This window comes from Brassica oleracea, chromosome C9, assembly GCF_000695525.1.
Source record: "Brassica oleracea var. oleracea cultivar TO1000 chromosome C9, BOL, whole genome shotgun sequence".
In the NCBI taxonomy this organism is placed as follows: Eukaryota; Viridiplantae; Streptophyta; class Magnoliopsida; order Brassicales; family Brassicaceae; genus Brassica; species Brassica oleracea.
The window spans coordinates 37,518,312-37,537,478 of NC_027756.1; the positions used below are offsets into that span (position 1 = coordinate 37,518,312).

Sequence of the window (19,167 nt, forward strand, 5' to 3'; positions counted from 1 at the left end):
CCCTTATTACTTCTCAGTTCCCCCCTGTTGGGGCAGGAGGGGGCCTCACACTGCTATGGAAGGATAATATCACTATGAAGTTTCTAGAATCACCGCCCAACATTATCGACGCAAAGGTAGCTTTCAAAGGCTCCTCTTCTTTTATCTCCTTTATATATGGTGCCCCTGCTGTTGAAAACAGAGCAGCATTCTAGATGAACGTTACACGGATTGGTGCGGGGAGAGACTCCCCCTGGATTTTGACTGGAGACTTTAATGAGATTCTCGATAACTCGGAGAAGGAAGGAGGACCATTGCGATGGGAAGGATCTTTGACCAATTTTTGTACCTTTGTTTCCCAAAACGGTCTGTGGGATCTGAAGCACTCTGGGAAAAGATCGAAAAGAGTGATTGTGAGTTCGAAAAGATCCTCCAGATTAAGCTCCGTGCAAAGACCTTGGACGAGACACGCAGCTTGCGGATGACAAGACCACCCTCGTCTTTAGGGCAGCAAAGATCCTCCCAAGCCACCTTAGCTTTATGAGTCTGAGTAGGGGAACAAGGCCACAAGAATGCACTGCACATACTTTCTATTGTATCAAAACAAGCTTTAGGAAGAATAAAGGCTTGACTCCAGAAGTTTACAATACTAGAAATGATTGATTTGATCAACTGTAACATGCCATCATAAGATAAGTACTTATTCCTCCAAGAAAATATTCTTCCCCTAATCTTGTCTATCAGTGGCTCATAGTGTTGTTTTGTTAAAGCTTTGGTTGTAAGTGGCATGCCCAAATATCTAACTGGCAGACATCCTACTGTGATCCCAAGACGCATAGCTTCACTCAATAGATCTAAAATTTCTTTGACAAGATTTAACATTCCATCAAAAAACTTTCATAGATTAGTCTTATAGAGGTTGGGATGGACAAAATATATGTGGAATTTGCTTTGATCAATTATTGTTTTGATGTGAACCAAAAATTCTGGATTTCCGTAATTATATGGAACAAATCCAATTCAAATATTTGTTATGAACAGAGTAAATCACAAATATTAGTATTTAAAAATGAATTTTTGTTCCGATATATACATCCATAAATACATGTATATAAAATATTATAATATTATATGATTATAGTTGTTATATTTCTTTGTAAGCTAAACAATATTTTATTCACTAAATTATTTATTTAATTATGAAAGTTTATAATGTCAGGAAACTTGTTTTTCAATTGTGAAATATTGTTATTTTGTATTAGATTTCGTTTTCCTTGATCTTTTATATATATATATATATATATATATATATATATATATATATATATTTAGTTAAAATATATATTCATTGTATATTCGGTCCTTGAATACTCGGATTGTTACAAAAGGAATAATATCGAAAAGATGATGATTCATTCGAGAAGGATTGATCACAAATACATTTTCTGATATCCTTCCCAAGGCCACCCTACTTTTGAGAACTATTAACCGGTATACCCTAAAAGCCTAAACCATGTTTCCACCTTGAACTTTAGTTAGATGTGATAGAGTATCTCTCTCTCTCTCTCTCTGTCTACAAGCTTACCCTCCCGCCTCTATCTAAAAGACTTCAGAGTAGATCTAGGGTTTCCCAGCGGCCGCCGCCTCGTCCCTTAGGCGGTCGCTGGAGCTACTCCTCCATCTCTGTTTTCCGCTTCTCCCTGTCATCTATTGTAGTCTTTGCTTTCTCGTTGAGGCGAGGTTGGCCTCAGCAGTGGGCTTGAAAAATTCTGATCCGGCGGTTCTTGTAGAAGATCTGGCGTGTTTCTGACGGTGGGTATGGGGTTTGAGGATGGCTTCTCCTCCCTCTATGTCCAATTCCATTCTCGCTTCAGGATCTCTGTCTGGTGTGTTTTCTCTCCCTCGACTGTGTTGCCATCGCGCTTAGTGTTGTGTGAGATGCTGGGTAAATCTCCTCGGGGAGTGTGGCTGCAGGGTCGCACTTTCTCCATTAAAGATCTGAGGTCATGGGTCTGTGGATATGTGGCCTTTCAGTTATGTATTGGAGACTAATACTAGTTGAACCGGTTTCCTTTCGCTGGTTCACTCTAATTATTGAGAATTGGTTTAGTTTGGTTTAGTAGGAATACTTGTATATATACATTTGTAACGTTGACCGTTGAGACTAATGAGAAATATCTACATTTCTTAACAAACTCTTTCTCTTATCTTCTCCATCTTCTCTCTCAATCCTCGATCGTAATATGGTATCAGAGCCATCGAGCTCTTCTTCCGCTTGATTCTCCGTCCGATCTACTCATCTCCGATCATTTTCTACGATAATCATCATCTCCGATGGTTTCGGTGAAAAAGATTCCTCAAAGATCGACTCAAACACGAGCTTCTTCGAGCTTAGCTCACAATCCAGCTCGGATCTCCTCTCGCACCGGCACAGATGTCGAATCTCCTCTGCCTTCTCCTCCGATCGCAACTACTCAGCCGATCGGAGCTACTCCAACGATATATGTACCTGTCTCGACCGATCCGACTCAGTCTCCTCTGTATATGCACAACGCCGATCATCCTGGTTTACAACTAATATCTCTTTGTTTAGATGGATCTAACTATGATGATTGGAATGCTGCTATGCGTATTGCCTTAGATGCAAAGAATAAGATAGGATTCACTGATGGTTCATTAACTCGACCTGAGATCTCAGATCCTTCTTTTCGCTTATGGTCGCGATGTAACAGCATGGTTAAATCGTGGATCTTAAACTCAGTCTCTCAACAGATATATCGTAGTATCTTGCGCTTGAATGATGCTGCAGATATATGGAAGGATCTTCATGGCCGTTTCCACATGACGAATCTCCCAAGAACATTTAACTTGACGCAAGAAATACAAGATCTTCGTCAAGGATCCATGTCTCTCTCTGAGTACTACACGAAGTTGAAGACACTATGGGATAATCTGGAGAGTTCTGACGAGCCAGATCTACCTTGTGTTTGTGGAAATGCTGTGAAGATACAATTGAAAGCTGAACGTGCCAAGATAGTAAAGTTTTTGGCTGGCCTTAATGAGTCTTATGCCATCATTCGGCGTCAGATTATCATGAAGAAAGCTCTGCCATCTTTGGTCGAAGTGTACAACATCCTTGATCAAGATGACAGTCAGCGGGGATTCTCTTCTGTTGTATCCCCTCCAGCAGCATTTCAGGTCTCTGAAAACTCCTCTCCTTTGATTGATCAGTCTATCTCTTATGTTCAGAATGGTCCAAACAAAGGTCATCCTATTTATTCCTTCTGCAAGCGAGTTGGTCACATTGCTGAACGTTGCTATAAGAAGCATGGATTTTCCCCAGGATTTGTCTCTAAATTCAAGCCTTCTGAGAAAGGTGGAACATCTACTAGAGTTGCTGCTCAAGTTTCTCTCTCGAACTCTCCCTCGTTAGCTGCTCCAGATCCAACTCACACAGTTGAGAATATGATTGGCAGTCTCAGCAAAGACCAGATACAGCAGTTTATTGCCTTGTTTAGCTCTCAGCTACAGGCTCCTTCAGGTTCTCCTCAAACCGACGCTGTTGCTTCAACCTCAGGTATCTTCTTTTCTCCTCTGGCTTACAACTTTGTTGGCATACTTAAGGTATCTCAACATCGTCTATCCAGTCAGAAATGGGTCATTGACTCTGGTGCAACGCATCATGTTGCCCATGATAAGAACATTTTTGTCTCCTTGAACTCTTCTCTTACGAGCTCTGTTAACTTGCCTACTAGTTCCACTATCAAAGTCAGTGGTGTAGGAACTATCAGACTGAATGATCACATTTTACTCCATAATGTGCTATTCATTCCCGAGTTCAGATTGAACCTTCTCAGTATAAGCTCTTTAACTGATTATATTGGTTCTTCTGTGACATTTGATCCTTCTTCTTGCACGATTCAGGATCCTACCAGGGAGTTGACGATTGGTCAGGGTAAAATATTGGGGAGCCTCTATGTCCTGGATACTCAAGCATCACCCATCTCGGTCCATGCAGTGGTTGATATTGGTATTTGGCATCAGAGGTTTGGTCACCCGTCTTATAAGAAGCTTGATACAATCTCTGGAGCTCTAGGAACTTCAAGATTGAAGAATAAAGGCAAATCTTTTTGTCATACATGTCATCTTTCGAAGCAAAAGAAGTTGTCTGACATCTCTCATAACAACATTTGTAAAGACAATTTTGAGCTTTTACATATAGATATTTGGGGACCATTCTCAGTTGAGACAATTGAAGGTTTTCGATATTTCTTAACAATTGTGGATGATCATTCCAGAGCAACATGGGTTTATCTACTCCGAACTAAAGATGAAGTCATACAAGTTTTTCCTGATTTTGTCAAACAAGTTGAGACGAAGTATGTAATCAAATTAAGATCAGTACGTTCGGATAATGCGCAGGAGCTGCTATTTGCTAAGTTTTACAAAGATCAAGGTATTATTGCATATCACTCCTGTCCAGAAACCCCAGAGCAGAACTCAGTTGTTGAACGGAAGCATCAACATATTCTCAACGTTGCTCGGGCTTTGATGTTTCAGTCTCACGTTCCACTTCATTTTTGGGGTGATTGTGTACTCACTGCAGTCTTCTTGATCAATCGAACACCTGCTAAGCTCCTCCAACATAAGACTCCGTTTGAGATTCTTACTGGTACGTCTTCTGACTACTCTCAGCTCAAGACTTTTGGTTGCTTGTGTTACGGGTCTACATCACCTAAGCTCTGTCACAAGTTCCTTCCTCGTTCTAAGGCGTGCATATTCTTGGGTTATCCATCTGGTTACAAAGGGTACAAGCTTATGGATTTGGAAAGTAACAGAGTGTTCATCTCTAGGAACGTTCTGTTTCATGAAGATTTGTTTCCAATGAAGAAGAACTCCCCTCTACATGTTCCTGAATGGGTCACACCACACTCTGAGCCTTCAGTTCGTAATACTACTCCATCATCACATACCCCTCATTCCACTTCTCATCTTCCATCAGAAATTTCTAAATCCCGTGTTAAGAAAGTTCATGTTCATTTACAGGACTATCATTGCTATGCTCTTGCATCAGATACTATTCATCCCACTTCAAACTCTCTATTACTCAAAAATCTATCCTCTCACTTCGCATACATCAATTCCATCACTAAAATTCTCATTCTTACTTCATATGCTTTGATGGAAAGATAAAGAGTGGTGTGATCCTGTTGATCTGGAGTTTGGTGCTATGGAGTATACTCACACATGGGATGTTACTAGTCTACCGCAAGGGAAGAAGTCAGTGGGTTGTCGGCTTCTCTATTCTCTGAAGTTTAATGCTGATGGAACTCTTGATAGAAGAAAGGTTCGTCTTGTGGCTAAGGGTTATACACAGAAGGAAGGGTTGGATTTTAATGAGACATTTTCACCAGTCGCAAAGATGGTAACCATCAAGCTTTTGTTGAAGATTTCTGCTTCAAAACGTTGGGTTTTGCATCAACTTGATATCTCTAATGCATTTCTCAACGGTGAGCTTGATGAAGAGATCTATATGAAGTTGCCAGATGGTTATGCAGACAGACTAACGAAGAAGGGGGACTCTATTCCACATAATGCTGCCTTGAGACTTAGGAAATCTATTTACGGTGTGAAACAAGCTTCACGTCAATGTTTTCGTAAGTTCTCTGACTCGTTGCTTATGATGGGGTTTCAGCAGTGTCATGGAGATCACACTCTGTTTGTCAAGAGCCTTCATGATGAGTTTGTCGTTGTGTTAGTCTATGTCGATGATATAATCATTGCTAGCACGAGTAATGATGAAGTTTTGCGTTTAACGAGTGATCTTAAGAAGTGTTTCAAGCTTCGAGATCTTGGAGTATTGAAATATTTCTTTGGTTTGGAGATAGCTCGAAGTGAAGCTGGTATTTCTCTGTGTCAACGTAAATATGCTTTGGATCTGTTGACATCTGAAGACATGTTGGCTTGTCGTCCATCTTCTGTTCTAATGGTGGCTAATCTCAAACTCTCCAAGACAGAAGGTGACCTTCTTGATGCTCCAGAACGGTATCGACGACTTGTTGGACATTTGATGTATCTTACCATCACACGTCCGGACATAACTTTTGCTGTTAACAAGCTTTGTCAATACTCATCTGCTCCGCGTCTTCCTCATCTTCATGCCGTTTACAGAGTTCTTGAATTCATTAAGGGAACTGTTGGTCGGGGATTGTTCTACTCTGCTGAAGATGATCTTACTCTTAAAGGTTTTGCGGATGCAGATTGGGCTTCTTGTCAAGATAGTCGTCGCTCAACTAATGGGTTTACGATGTTCATTGGTTCTTCCTTGATTTCATGGCGATCGAAGAAGCAACCTACAGTCTCACGGTCCTCGGCTGAAGCTGAATACATAGCATTGGCGTTAGCAACTTGTGAAATGATGTGGTTATGTCAATTACTTCGTGACTTGCGCATCTTTCGTCTTCCTATTCCAGTGCTCTACTCTGACAGTACCGCTGCTCTATACATTGCCATTAGTCCCGTCTTCCACGAACGAACGAAACATATCGAGCTTGATTGTCATACAGTTCGTGAGAAGCTCGATAAAGGTGTCCTTCGAACGCTACATGTTCGTACGGTAGATCAGGTGGCGGATATCCTAACTAAACCATTATTCCCTCATTAATTTCAACATCTTATGTCCAAGATGAGCATGATTGATATACACAGCTCATCTTGAGGGGGACTATTGGAGACTAATACTAGTTGAACCGATTTCTTTTCGCTGGTTCACTCTAATTATTGAGAATTGGTTTAGTTTGGTTTAGTAGGAATACTTGTATATATACATTTGTAACGTTGATCGTTGAGACTAATGAGAAATATCTACATTTCTTAACAAACTCTTTATCTTAGTATCTCCATCTTCTCTTTCAATCCTCGATCGTAATATTATGGGTTCTAGTATCTCTGGTGGCCTCTGGCGGTAGTGCGTGGAGTGCTTCTGCGGGTGAGTTTTCAGCTCGCTTGTTGACAGCTCTTATGGCGGCGAACGGTTTGGTAGTTGTTGGCTATGTCTGCATCTGGTTCATCCGCGCTTGGGGATGTTGACTCCTTCTTGAAGTCGTTGCGGTGCCTGGTGTGTGGCGTTCCTTGTCACCAACTCTCTCTCCTTGGGTTTCTCAGCGGTAGTTTTTTCTCCGAGGAAAGGGCTGTGGCCATCGATAGGAGACTAGTGTTAATTGGGCCTTCGGTACTCTTGCTGGTTCGCAGGTTACTTCGTCGGATGAGGTGTGTCCATCCGGTCCCATTACTCTATACGGGTTTTGGATTAAAAGAATGTACACGGTCCCGGTTTCTGTTGGTTGGAGGCGACATTATTCACCTACTTTCCCGAACAACGGCATTGGTGGTTGCAAACTCCTCTTCATTTCGCCGGTTAGGTAATGTTGGACCGGTTTGCAGGTCTGAGATTGTAATTCTTTGAGCAGGTGTTGATGATTGGGTTTCTCGGAAGTTCTAGGAGCCATATCATCAAAGTTTGAAGGCACCTTTCTCTCGGTATCTTGCGGCAACCGGTAGCTCGTTCTGCTTATGTCTATTCTTCAGGTCCTTCACTGTCTCGTTGATGTCTGGTTCTCTGTCATGGTCTCCTCTCCTTTCGATTTGTAATTTTTCACTGCTTAATCTTTGTGTTTAGCTTCATTTCTTTTTTTGCTACTTGTTTCTATGTAACTTCTCTGACAAATCAAAAATCTGGTAATAATATTTAATATTTTACCTCCAAAAACTTTCTTGTTTTATTTTGATGACCCAAGTATTCGAACGCCCCCGAGAGAGACCAGACTAGCGCCTAATGAACGTCCATCGGAAATCTGGGCATAGCTCGCCGGGGAGTCCGCCGAAGGCATTCAAGGGGGCTGGTGATCACCCTATGTTAATCCACCAGTAGCCACACGCAGCTTAGACATGGACTTCTCCGTATTGGGCCAAAAGATCCTTTAAGATAATCACCATAAATCCACCAGCAGCCGCATTTCGAACCACGCACTTGTCGGTAAGACCCTAAAGTTGATCTCACTTACCACTAGACCACTAACACGTGGTTAAATTTTCTTATTTACCAATTAAACACCTAATTTTCCACGTATTTAATCATTCTTTTGAAAACGTATTATGACTACCTTATGATCCTCCGAACTAAGTTAAAACAGTATATAAATATCAGAAGTTTGATATTGTGTATGATCATGTGAGACATCACGTATTTCAAGTTATAAAATATTGAAACTTTTCAGTAATGAATAGTTATCAGTTACAGGGCATGCAGCTGAAATGTTTCGCTTATTTATTATTGCATCATTAAACGGATTAAAATCAAGCATAATATATGTGTTAATAGTGCTATTGTTGAAAAAAGAAACAAATTTATAAAAGAATATAGGTCTTGTGATTTTTGCTTCTCGTTTATGACGTATAGACTGCAAAAGATGCTGGACTAAGGTCCGGCTGGTTTAAACGCAGCGGTTGCGGTTGCTGGTGCGTAAGTTTGCGGATGCGGATGCTTACGGTTTCAAGCGTTATTAAGTGTTTTGTATGACTCGTATATCGTTTGAAAATTGTTGTGTTTGCTGGATATTTGTGATTGGTTGATTATAAGATATTGCAGCGGTTTAATAATAAATTACTCAGATTAACATATTATAACATTATAAAAAAATAAAAAATCATACTATTGTAATAAAATATAATAATATGATTAATAAAAAATTATTTATAAAAAATTTAAATTAGTTGAAAGTTATAATTTTAATAAAATTTGTTTTGAAGATTTATATTAAAAAATATTTTATTTCGTTTTATATATGTTTATATTTTTATATGTGTGTATATAAATGTTTAAAAATTCTAATAAATAGTTAGTTTAATTTTTTTATAAAACAAATTATGATATTGTTTGTGAGTTTTAATTAATATATAAAATATGTATATATTTTTATTTATAATATTTCTATTTTAAAATTTTAATTTTAAAATTTTAAAATATTTTTAAAATAATTTTATATTTATTTTTCCACCCGCAACCGCAAACGCTAGCTGGAACCAACTTTTGATTTTAAGCGGTTCGGAGCGGTTTGTAGCGATTTGTTGCGGTTTGTATGATTGTTTCGAAACGCTGTCAACCGCTACCAACCACAAAAGCTGCGTTTGCGGGTCGTAGCGGAAAAATCAGTCAAACCCTAAGTATTGATTTGTTTAAGTGAAATATCCACAGTCCACGAACTAACATCACCTGGAAACGGCGTAACATGAACGAAGGTTCATGTGCTTTGCGTTTCAAAGCCAAAATTTTACTGGTGATGCGGATGAACTTTGTTACAGGTTCTTTGTGCGAGTAACAAAATACAAGTGACGGCTAAATGAAAACATATATGCGAGTGAGAGAAGCAACAAAAAAATCCGAGATTTAGAGAGACTCAAAAAGTTCGTGGAGTTTTTCGCTCACTAAGACATGCCTTAGCCTCATTGACCATATAGAACGTTTTCTTCTTGTTCTTATGTAAAGACGTACCTTAGTCCCATCGACTTAGAATATCCTAGTTTGGGATCTTTCCCTTCAAAAATTATGTCTATCAAAATTTTGTCGGAGAAACATCAATTCTGTCTTATTTTGACCTTATATTCTTGAAATTTGTTTTGTTATAAGCATTAGATTAGGGAAAAGAAAACTCATTCATAAATTTTTAGAGAAATTACTTAAAATGACTCTAATCAATTAGCGTAACTCGTATAATTTCGAAACAAGGTAATAACTCGCGCTCTACACAAAATGAGATATCATTGGAAACTATATATTATATATTGGATAAAATTATTCATTACATATGCATGTTTAAATAGGAACGTTATTTGAAAAAAAATTACCAACCTTCCATTGTTTCATGACATCAATCGTTTACAAAAGTTGTCATTGTGTTTTTAGTTATAGGCGTCATGGGAGTTATACTGGTAAAGTTAGTATTGTATCATATAACATAATTTAGAAAATTGCATCCACAAACTTACCTTTTATACATCAACAGATGTAGAAAATAATTGATGAAAAGAAAAATCAATTAATTTAAAGTCTGAATATTAGAAATTTGAACCGACCAATACTCTTACTTGGCACAAGTAATAAGATACATGGATGTCAATATTTAGAACTAAAACTTTGAACCGACCTATTTATGTTTCAAATTCATCACAACAAATACATAGCTAACCGGTTTCGCTATAGCAGGAATTTACTTTGATGTCATATATAAAACAAATATAATTAATTGAATCAAGTATATAATGATTGTTTATATGAATAGAACATGAAAGTAATATATTTATTTATAATTTTCAATACGGCATGTGACTAATCTCGATAAGACTATTGCTAAGATTAGAAAATGTAATATATTTATTCATGTAATACGGCATGCGACTAATCTCGATGAAAGTAATATATTTATATTTGTGCGGCATACATGTAGACATAAATAATGCGTTCTATATAATCTTAATATACAAACATATATGTTAATGTATTAGCTTGATAACATTCGGAAACATATGTAGACATCTCGCATTCAACTATAAACCTAGGAAACATAGCCTACATGTAATTATTCTAGTGAAAAGAGGATGTCTAGTGAAAGGCTGTGAGAATGACTCTAGTGTTAACATCTAAACAATGACATTTTGGTTAATCCTAATATATAAAAGGGATTGTGCTAGAGCTCTCGGCCTATCCACGTATGCATGAAAAATTAACCAATAGAAAGACTTGATTTTGACACTTGATTTTGACAGGTCACCATGACTGAAATACAATGCACTTTCTTATGGACTCTATTATAATTATCAGTCGGCTCACAGCAGCCCAGGTAGAGAAACTTGTTTAGTTTCACGCTTTCGAGAGTATCTCCTCCTCCAACTCTTCCGCTTCATCTTCTCCAGTGTCATGAATTTTTTTTCCCGTAACCTTCTCAATAAATGATAATCTTAAAGCCATTTTTGAGTGTTTCTTGTAGAAGCCGAAAAACCGAATTGAGGATAAACGATTAGATAAAGACAATGTTAAGGAAAATAGACAAAATGAATCCCGATTTGAAAACGGTTTTGAAAAATGACCATGGTGTCGAGATACTATCTCTTTCCTTAACTCTTAATATTTGCTCCGTAAATGCGACGAATATGTACGAATTAGAGTCCCACGATAAAACCATTGGTAGACTGTCACGCGGCACTCGTGAACCAGCCTCTAACGAACTAACACTCTACAAAACACTCTCGAACCTATAGACTTACGCTTAGAGATTTTTTGCTGTTGGATTTCGATATGAAAGCAGTGAGCAGTGAAGAAGGAGGAGAGTCGATATTTAAAGAGGAGTGGTTTTTCGAAACTGTTGCAAACGTTTTCCAAAAATCTCTCAAGGATTTTGGAGTGGAACGTTCCGCAGCTTTCTCCGCAAGTTTCTCTCTTGTTGATTCGTTCTAGATTTAAACATTTGTCAAAAGATACCAAATAAAATTATTTACATGTGTCGATGTTAAGATTCTTAATTGTTATTTATTGCATATAAAATAAAACTATATGTCAAAGAAATTGGAATACCTATATCCTTGATTGAATAACCCCTTATATTATGTCCTTCATAGATTTGAATTATGCTGATTGTCGTGTACTCCATAAATTTTTTGTTGTTTGTTCTTTTTTTATTAAAAGAAATGAATTAACTTGGCAAATATGTCTTTACTTGAAGTTTCATTTCAAAATTGAACGCATGCAAAGGCTCTTTAAAAAAAAAAAATTGAACGTATGCGTCATATTATTGCTGAATTGAGTGCTAAAAAAGTTTCAAAGGAAGATTAGCACATGACCCTTTTATTGTATTATTAAAAGATTGACGCATAAAAGTAAAAACACAATTTTTACGGTTGCAGCAAGTCATATATGAAACACTTGCTTACAAATTCACCTAGGAAAATAAAATGATAAAACACACTAAAAACAAATTAGAAACTCTTCGTTTGGAGTTGCTTTAGTGAAAAATCTCCAACTGGAACAGCTTCTTCATGTCCGTTGTAAGCGTTCCTGTTTTCTCCATCACATGGTTTGTTCAGTTAACTTTGCTAATTGCTACCATACCATCAACCTAACAGAAACAAACTGATATGTGATTGCTACCTGCCGGCCATAGTAAATTAGTAATTCAAAGCTATGCTCTGGCCAAGAACACTGCTAATAATTCTGATGACATCAATATTCTAGAACTGCAACATAATGTCATCCAACCTCCTTTCTAAAAGAAAACATGAGAAGCATATACATACAAAACTACCTCAATGATGTAATGGCTGAAATCTTCAGCGGACTTTTTGATATTAGTGAGATAATTTTAGTGAAGATAACCTTTGTCGGTTGAGGCAACCAATCCTCACCCCCCACCATTTCAAGAACTTTCACATCTTCATCTTTCTTAACAACCTATATATAAGCAACTCTTTTGTACTTTAAAAATATAAAATAAATGTGTCATATTTATAGTTGTAGATTTGCACAATGGAAGCGAGAAGGGCAAACATCATGAGAGGAGTGGGGAATCTGTATTAATGAGATCGTTAATGACGATGACTGAATGCAGTAGAGTTTTGTAACGGTCCAGGCGATTCGACATAGACAGCGGCTACCACCATAGATTGGCAGGAAATACTCATCCCCGTAACCCAGCCGGAGCTTCTTTGTCGGTTTTAAACGACAATTGCTTAAGAATAGTGGCAATCCTAGAAATCGCTTCTCCATGAAAGCGTAGAAAATGAATACATGAGTTGTGGGCTCGCGTGATCAATCTTTGTGAGTTAAAAAAAAACAGAAAGGATTAATGGGATTAAACACGAACAAACCATAACTCACACCGTCTCAAAGAGATTCAGAAGAAGCTTAGGCGTTGTCGACTCGCCGTAAAACGAAGATGACGAAGTCCATTTGCTCGCGAAATTAGAATTAGGGTTTCTGTTTATGGGCCGTCGGTCAAACTTAACCATACGAATTATCAGCCCAAAAAACATTGAATATATATAAACTTAGCGTTAAAAGCCCAACAGATATGAGAATAAATGAATTGCTGCGTTTTGTGTGGCGGGGACACGTGTCGACACTACGGTCCTCGACTTTCTGACCTGGATCCTAGGTGGCAGCACATGAAAGAGGTAAACATTTTTTTATATATATAGATAGATTTAAGCCAATTTTAGCATTCTTAGAGTGTATTTCATATGATAATTTTCAGATAAAAACGTTTAAGTACTTCAACGAAAATATTGTCTTAAATTTGTTCAAAATTTTAAATAATCGTATTTATAAATAAAAAATAAAATTCAGTAAAAACTAACTAAACTTATTACTGTACACCACTGAAACAAATCATCATATACTTTTTTGGGTCAAAAAATCATCATATACTGTTAAACTAAAAAGTTAAATTATGTTTGTGGCTTTGATTACGTTCAATAAATTACTAATGAATAATAATGGACAGATCTAACAACTTTTTATAATATTAAAATTTTACTTCGGGTCTATCATGTATATACCTTTAGATTTTCCTATTATTTAATTATTATGTTATACCAAGTAAGTTTGTGTAAACATCAATTTAGGGGGCTTATTCAAACAAGAATTTGTATGGAATTTAGTGATTTTAAAAGTTGATGGACTTTTAAAAGTTAAGTAAACTTAACAAATAGTTTACATAGATTTCCATTGATTGTGATTGATCTTCATAGATTTGCATACATTTTGTTTTTTTTTTATAAATCCTATTAAGGAAATATGTAAAAGTTTTTTTAGAAACTTTCCAATTTTTTAAAAGCTCTCTGTAAGTAGAGACGATAGTAAGAGATGATATACGGGTCAGAGATGATGTACAACAAGTCCCTGAGAAATCTTCGTGGCCGAATCAAGTCACAAGATCGATCGAGATCAACTCTTGAGGATAATCTATTGTAGCCATCTTGGACCCTGGACCTCATGTTGCTACGTACAATTGGAATCGATGTTCCTTAGTAACACTAGTAGCAATGAGTTGAGCCACCTCAGTCCTTCCTTCACCCACGTGATCCAATTTCCACTACGAAAAGACACAAGGAGATGATGAATGTTTCGGAAATGATAAATGAGTGTTGGGTAGTTTTCTGTGATGGATGTTTCAGAAATGATAAATGAGTGTTGGGTAGTTTTCTGTCCATGGCAACGATAGGAGCTGCGCCTCGAAGAATGAGTTGGTAGAAAGAAGGATCGCCAGCCATGGAAGACAGCTTTTCATCACTATTGCTTACGCTATTCTGCCAAGATGATGACACTCAAGCATTGATGCTTCTTGTTATGGTGTAAGAACATCATCGCTGCTTTTTTTCTTTGTATATGATTTTCTTCTTGTTACAGTTTTGAAATAAATGGGCAAATGTTGAAATTATTACTTGTTTGTGTAACGCTACGGAATCAAAAGTGTGTTTTCTATTATATGGATTTTAAAACTCTTATGGGTATACATCAGATTTTCAAAGTTGAGTCTCATGAATAAAAAAATAAAGAATTTATATCTCAATAACAATAGAGTTTGATAGAATTAAAAAATCAATCATTTAGAAAATTTCTAATTTCCTTTCCACTATTTTAACTTCATCTTAGCTGTTTAATAATTAACTCAACAGTTTAAAATAATAATGGAAGTATGTTTAAACAAATATATGATATATAAATAAGAGATAATATGAATTATTAAATGTAGAGAATTTGATATTTTATTAAAGAGTTAAACAAGATTACTAAACGATTAATAGAAACTTAAACTATGCTTATATATATAATATAAATTAATGCTATTTCAAATAAGAAATATAGTCTTTCAAAATATTTCATTATAATTTGTCAAATTTATATAAAACAAATAAACGATATAGTTAGACTTTGATGTTTAAATTTAACATTAAATAAACATAATTTTAATAGACATATAAACCGCGCTATTAAATGTAGAGAATTTGATATTTTATTAAAGAGTTAAACATGATTACTAAACGATTAATAGAAACTTAAACTATGCTTATATATAAAATATAAATTAATGCTATTTCAAATAAGAAATATAGTCTTTCAAAATATTTCATTATAATTTGTCAAATTTATATAAAACAAATAAACGATATAGTTAGACTTTGATGTTTAAATTTAACATTAAATAAACATAATTTTAATAAACATATAAACCGCGCATAGCGCGGTTAAATTATGCGCGGTAAAACTTCTAATCATACATAATTGTAAAATTATGGACAAATTTCATGTTTATCACTTTCATGGTACCACTTTTCACCACTAAAGAGATATTTTCAAAAATATCTTCTTCATTAAGTGGGAAAAGACTATTATAACCTCGTTCTCTATATATAATAAATCATTATTTGTTGAACAAAAAAAAAATTTTAAATAAAAATAAATTAAAAAAATTAATGTTTTCAAATTATACTTTTTCAAATTTGAACTTTTTTATAACTTTTTTTTGAAATTCTTTTTTTCAAAATTTCTTTTCGAAAATCAAAAATTATGTTTGAAACTATTTTTAACAAAAAAAATTATATTTTTAGGCATTTATTTATATATTTGTTAGAATCCTAAATTTCACATTCCAAAAACTTTACCTCACCCCTCACCTCTCAACTCTAAACACTAAGTATAGAATAGTTAACCTAGGGGTATAAGTATATTTTACCCTTCATTAAAAATAAGGGTAGATGTGATTAGTATAAACATAAAAAATGGTATTATGAATGGTATTATGAATGTATTGTAAAAGTAATTTTTATTTTAACACTGAAAAAAATAAAAATCTAAACTATCAACTATTGAAATTGTAAGATTTCACCTATGAGCGTATATGTAACAAAAAAAAATCACAAGTAAATTATATTTTAATATATAAATAAATAGTGTGTTATAATTTTTTATGATAATAGAATTACTTCTATTTTAATAGATAAGATAATAAGTGTGAAATAGTTCTATATAATTTATAAATCATTATAAATATATATTGATTCAATTATAATTAGATCTAGAAGCATTTACCATTGTGTATCTAAACGAGATGTGCTCAAGATTTATATAAAATATTTGATAAAAGTCTCATAAATGATTTAGAAACCAAAAAATGTTTTTAAATAATTTCAAAATTTTGTTAAATGATTTAAAAATCTCGTGTGGGTTCTAAAAAACATAAAATTTATAATAATGCCTTATATACAAAACTAATTATTTATATATGAATATACAACAATTATATTTATTTCTATAAAAATATATAAAAATATTTTAAATAATTATAAGTAAATAATTTATAATAAAAAAAATTGATGAAACATTATATATTATTTCTATAATTATGCAATTAGTTACCATAAATTATCATTTATCATATTACTTGTGTTTTTTGTAACTTGTATTAGTTAGTTCTAGAATTTATTTTTATTTTTAGATTTGATTAAAATAAATATTTAATAAAATCATCGACCAATTTTGAAACTTCACATCGGCACGTTAGCAGAAGTGATTTCTCAAACTAGAATAACTCTTGAAAGATGCAAATTTACGATTTTGTGATTACTAATAATTAAACCATAATTAAAAATATATATATTATAAGAAATAACAAAACGGAAACAAAAAAAAAAGTTTGGACTCTCTCTCCTAAAAGCTCCAACTTCTCTCTAGATTTTTCACAGTGAAATTGCTCCGGTGGCCGGCGTGCATCACGCCGCCGGTGCCCATCTCTTTTCTTTTTTTTTTGTCTATGTATAATATATTCGATCTATAGATGGAAAAATTTCTGGGAGCGGACGTTTATTTCGCAAGGCGACTTTTTGTTACGTTGTTAGCTCAAGCTTGGGCTTCGTCTTCTAATTCTCTTTAAAAGCATGAGTTTTGTTATGCTTCTTCGAGCTCCCTTGATTCAAAATTGAAGTGTGATGTTTTTGAAATTGATTATTCCTTGCTGGTTTATGTCTGTTCTTCTTTCAGTCGAATATAAATCTTACTTCTATTGTATTTAGTTAGTCGTTATGATTGGGAGTCAAGTGTTTCGTTGGAAGAATGAACAGATTGAAGGTTTTAGATCAACCAATCTGATGTCGGATTAAGTAAAGCTAGGGCTTCTCTGTTGAAAAGCGTCCGGGCAATGGATCTGTACTCAAGTTGGTTGGATTTTATATCGTGCTTATAACCAGCAGTGATATAAACAACTGAAGAAACTCAGAGATATATGGAGTTGTTGAACCAAACGAATTCTGTGGAGATAGACTCAGGAGAAGCGTAACGGCGGCGGAGAATCGGAGAGGAGTAGAAGCAGCGGAGATTGCAACTACTGCATGAAGGCCGCGTGTCATAATGTTTGCAGTCGTACGCGTGTAGGTTTGATACTGAGTTAGCAAATCTTCATTTGGGCTTTAATGTTATTATACAGTTTATTTGGGCCTCGATAATATAAGCCCTATTCGTTGTAATATCTGGCCTTAGGGCCTTTTAATGAAAGACGACAAAAAAAAAAAAAATTGTTTCCCTTTTGTTTTTTGTAGGGTTTCTCCACCGAACGAACGCTCTTCTCATCATCTCCATCTTAGACGGTCCTTTTTTCCGCCACAACCGGCTTCGTCTCCATCTGCCCTATAGACTATGTCTCCGACATCCTCCACTTGAACCCACCTTTGTCTCTGTGTTTCCCGACAAACCCGAATCGATTTCACCTCAGTCACTTCTGGCGTCAGTTGCAACTTACTCTAATCTGTGAGTCTTTAATCTATGCTATTTGAGTTTTTGTTATTGTAGATTAGTTGATTGCATGTGGAAATTTTGGAACCCTAATTCCCAATTTCATCTAACCTTCGACTTCAAATCTGTTAGACATAGTTTGGTTCTGAATGAGAATTGAATTTTTTTTTTTTTTTTTTTTTGTAACTTAAGAGCAATTGAATTGATTCAAAGGTAATGTGTGCTATCTTGTTTACCAAAAATTCATATGGCCATTTTTTTCTTTTAATCTGACGTCTGAGTAGGTCATTGTTATCTCTTAATACATTGGAATATATTTAGCAATGAGCGACGAATGACGTTATTTAAGATATTTCTTGAAGCGGGGGGACCAAAGGTTTCAGCTTGAGAAGACGATGAAGATTCTTCCTGGTGGCGGGGCTGATGAAAGTAAAATACGCATTGAACAACCAGAGGACATGTCGTCTCACCCAGAGGTGGGTTCATTTACGGGTGGAGTTAGTGCTAAGGGCTTTGGAAGTGAGATATCCGTGATGTCGTTTGATAGTGAGACGCTTCAGAGATACGCTACTATCAGATCAAGAGAAGCAGTTGGGATCATTGAGAAGCACACCGAGGCGTCGTTTGGTAAGCCTGAGATTGTAAGCACACCGCAAGGCACGGGGTATTCACCCAAGGATGAGCAGATAAAGATCAGCTTTGTGGAATGAAGAGGCTTGTCTTGGAGGCTGTGACTTTTTTTGGGTCGTTTCTTTGGGATGTTGAGAGTCATGTAGATGTTAGGTACCAGTTTGTATTGAACTAGAAAAATGGTCTGTAATGCAAATGACTAACTTATGTAACATTAAGAAATATCCGTTTTAAAAACTAAAAAATAATTAAAAGTTACATTTTAAGTTAGTTTTTATTCTCCACCAGAAACACCAGATGTCTCTACCCTCTGCCTTCACCACTTTATTTATTAGTTTGTATTCTCCTCCAGAACACCAGATTTTGTACGATGAGCTTTCCAGTAATCTATTTGTGCAAAACAACGAGCATCAACTCGTTTGAAAGGAAGGACATATAAGAAACTGATATATGGTGTAAAAATTTTTCCTTTATATATCATCTCTTAGAATGGCTTTGAGATCCGAATCACAGGAGCTAAGGCTACGTGAATGCAGCTGCAATTTATACAAAACACTGAGCCCTTTATGTCATGCTAGACACAACTCTTGACTATCTTAAGACCAAACCATATCAAATGTCTTAAACCTCATGGTTACAGATTTATACTACACACAATGCTATTAACAGGTGAGGATTTAGTATCAAGCTGAGCTTCCAATACAGAGAATGATCCGTCGTTTGCA

General features: G+C 35.5%; 1 protein-coding gene and 1 long non-coding RNA gene across 2 annotated transcripts; one reads left to right on the forward strand and one right to left on the reverse strand.

Moving 5' to 3' along the window:
- Window positions 1–11,846: 11,846 nt before the first annotated feature.
- LOC106316305 lies at window positions 11,847–12,997 on the reverse strand. Its single transcript, XR_001264790.1, has 2 exons — window positions 12,895–12,997; window positions 11,847–12,784 (listed from the first exon to the last, which is right to left on the reverse strand). It is a non-coding gene; the product is annotated as an uncharacterized LOC106316305 (long non-coding RNA).
- Window positions 12,998–18,139: 5,142 nt separating this feature from the next.
- Window positions 18,140–18,654, forward strand: LOC106316364. Its single transcript, XM_013754238.1, has one exon. It carries the CDS (start codon window positions 18,208–18,210, stop codon window positions 18,520–18,522), a length of 315 nt encoding a protein of 104 aa, XP_013609692.1. The 5' UTR covers window positions 18,140–18,207; the 3' UTR covers window positions 18,523–18,654.
- The last annotated feature ends 513 nt before the right edge of the window (window positions 18,655–19,167 follow it).

What these genes read in the sequence shown, in the direction of transcription:
- LOC106316364 (XM_013754238.1), top strand. Translation starts at nt 18,208, where the DNA reads ATGAAGATTCTTCCTGGTGGCGGGGCTGATGAAAGTAAAATACGCATT.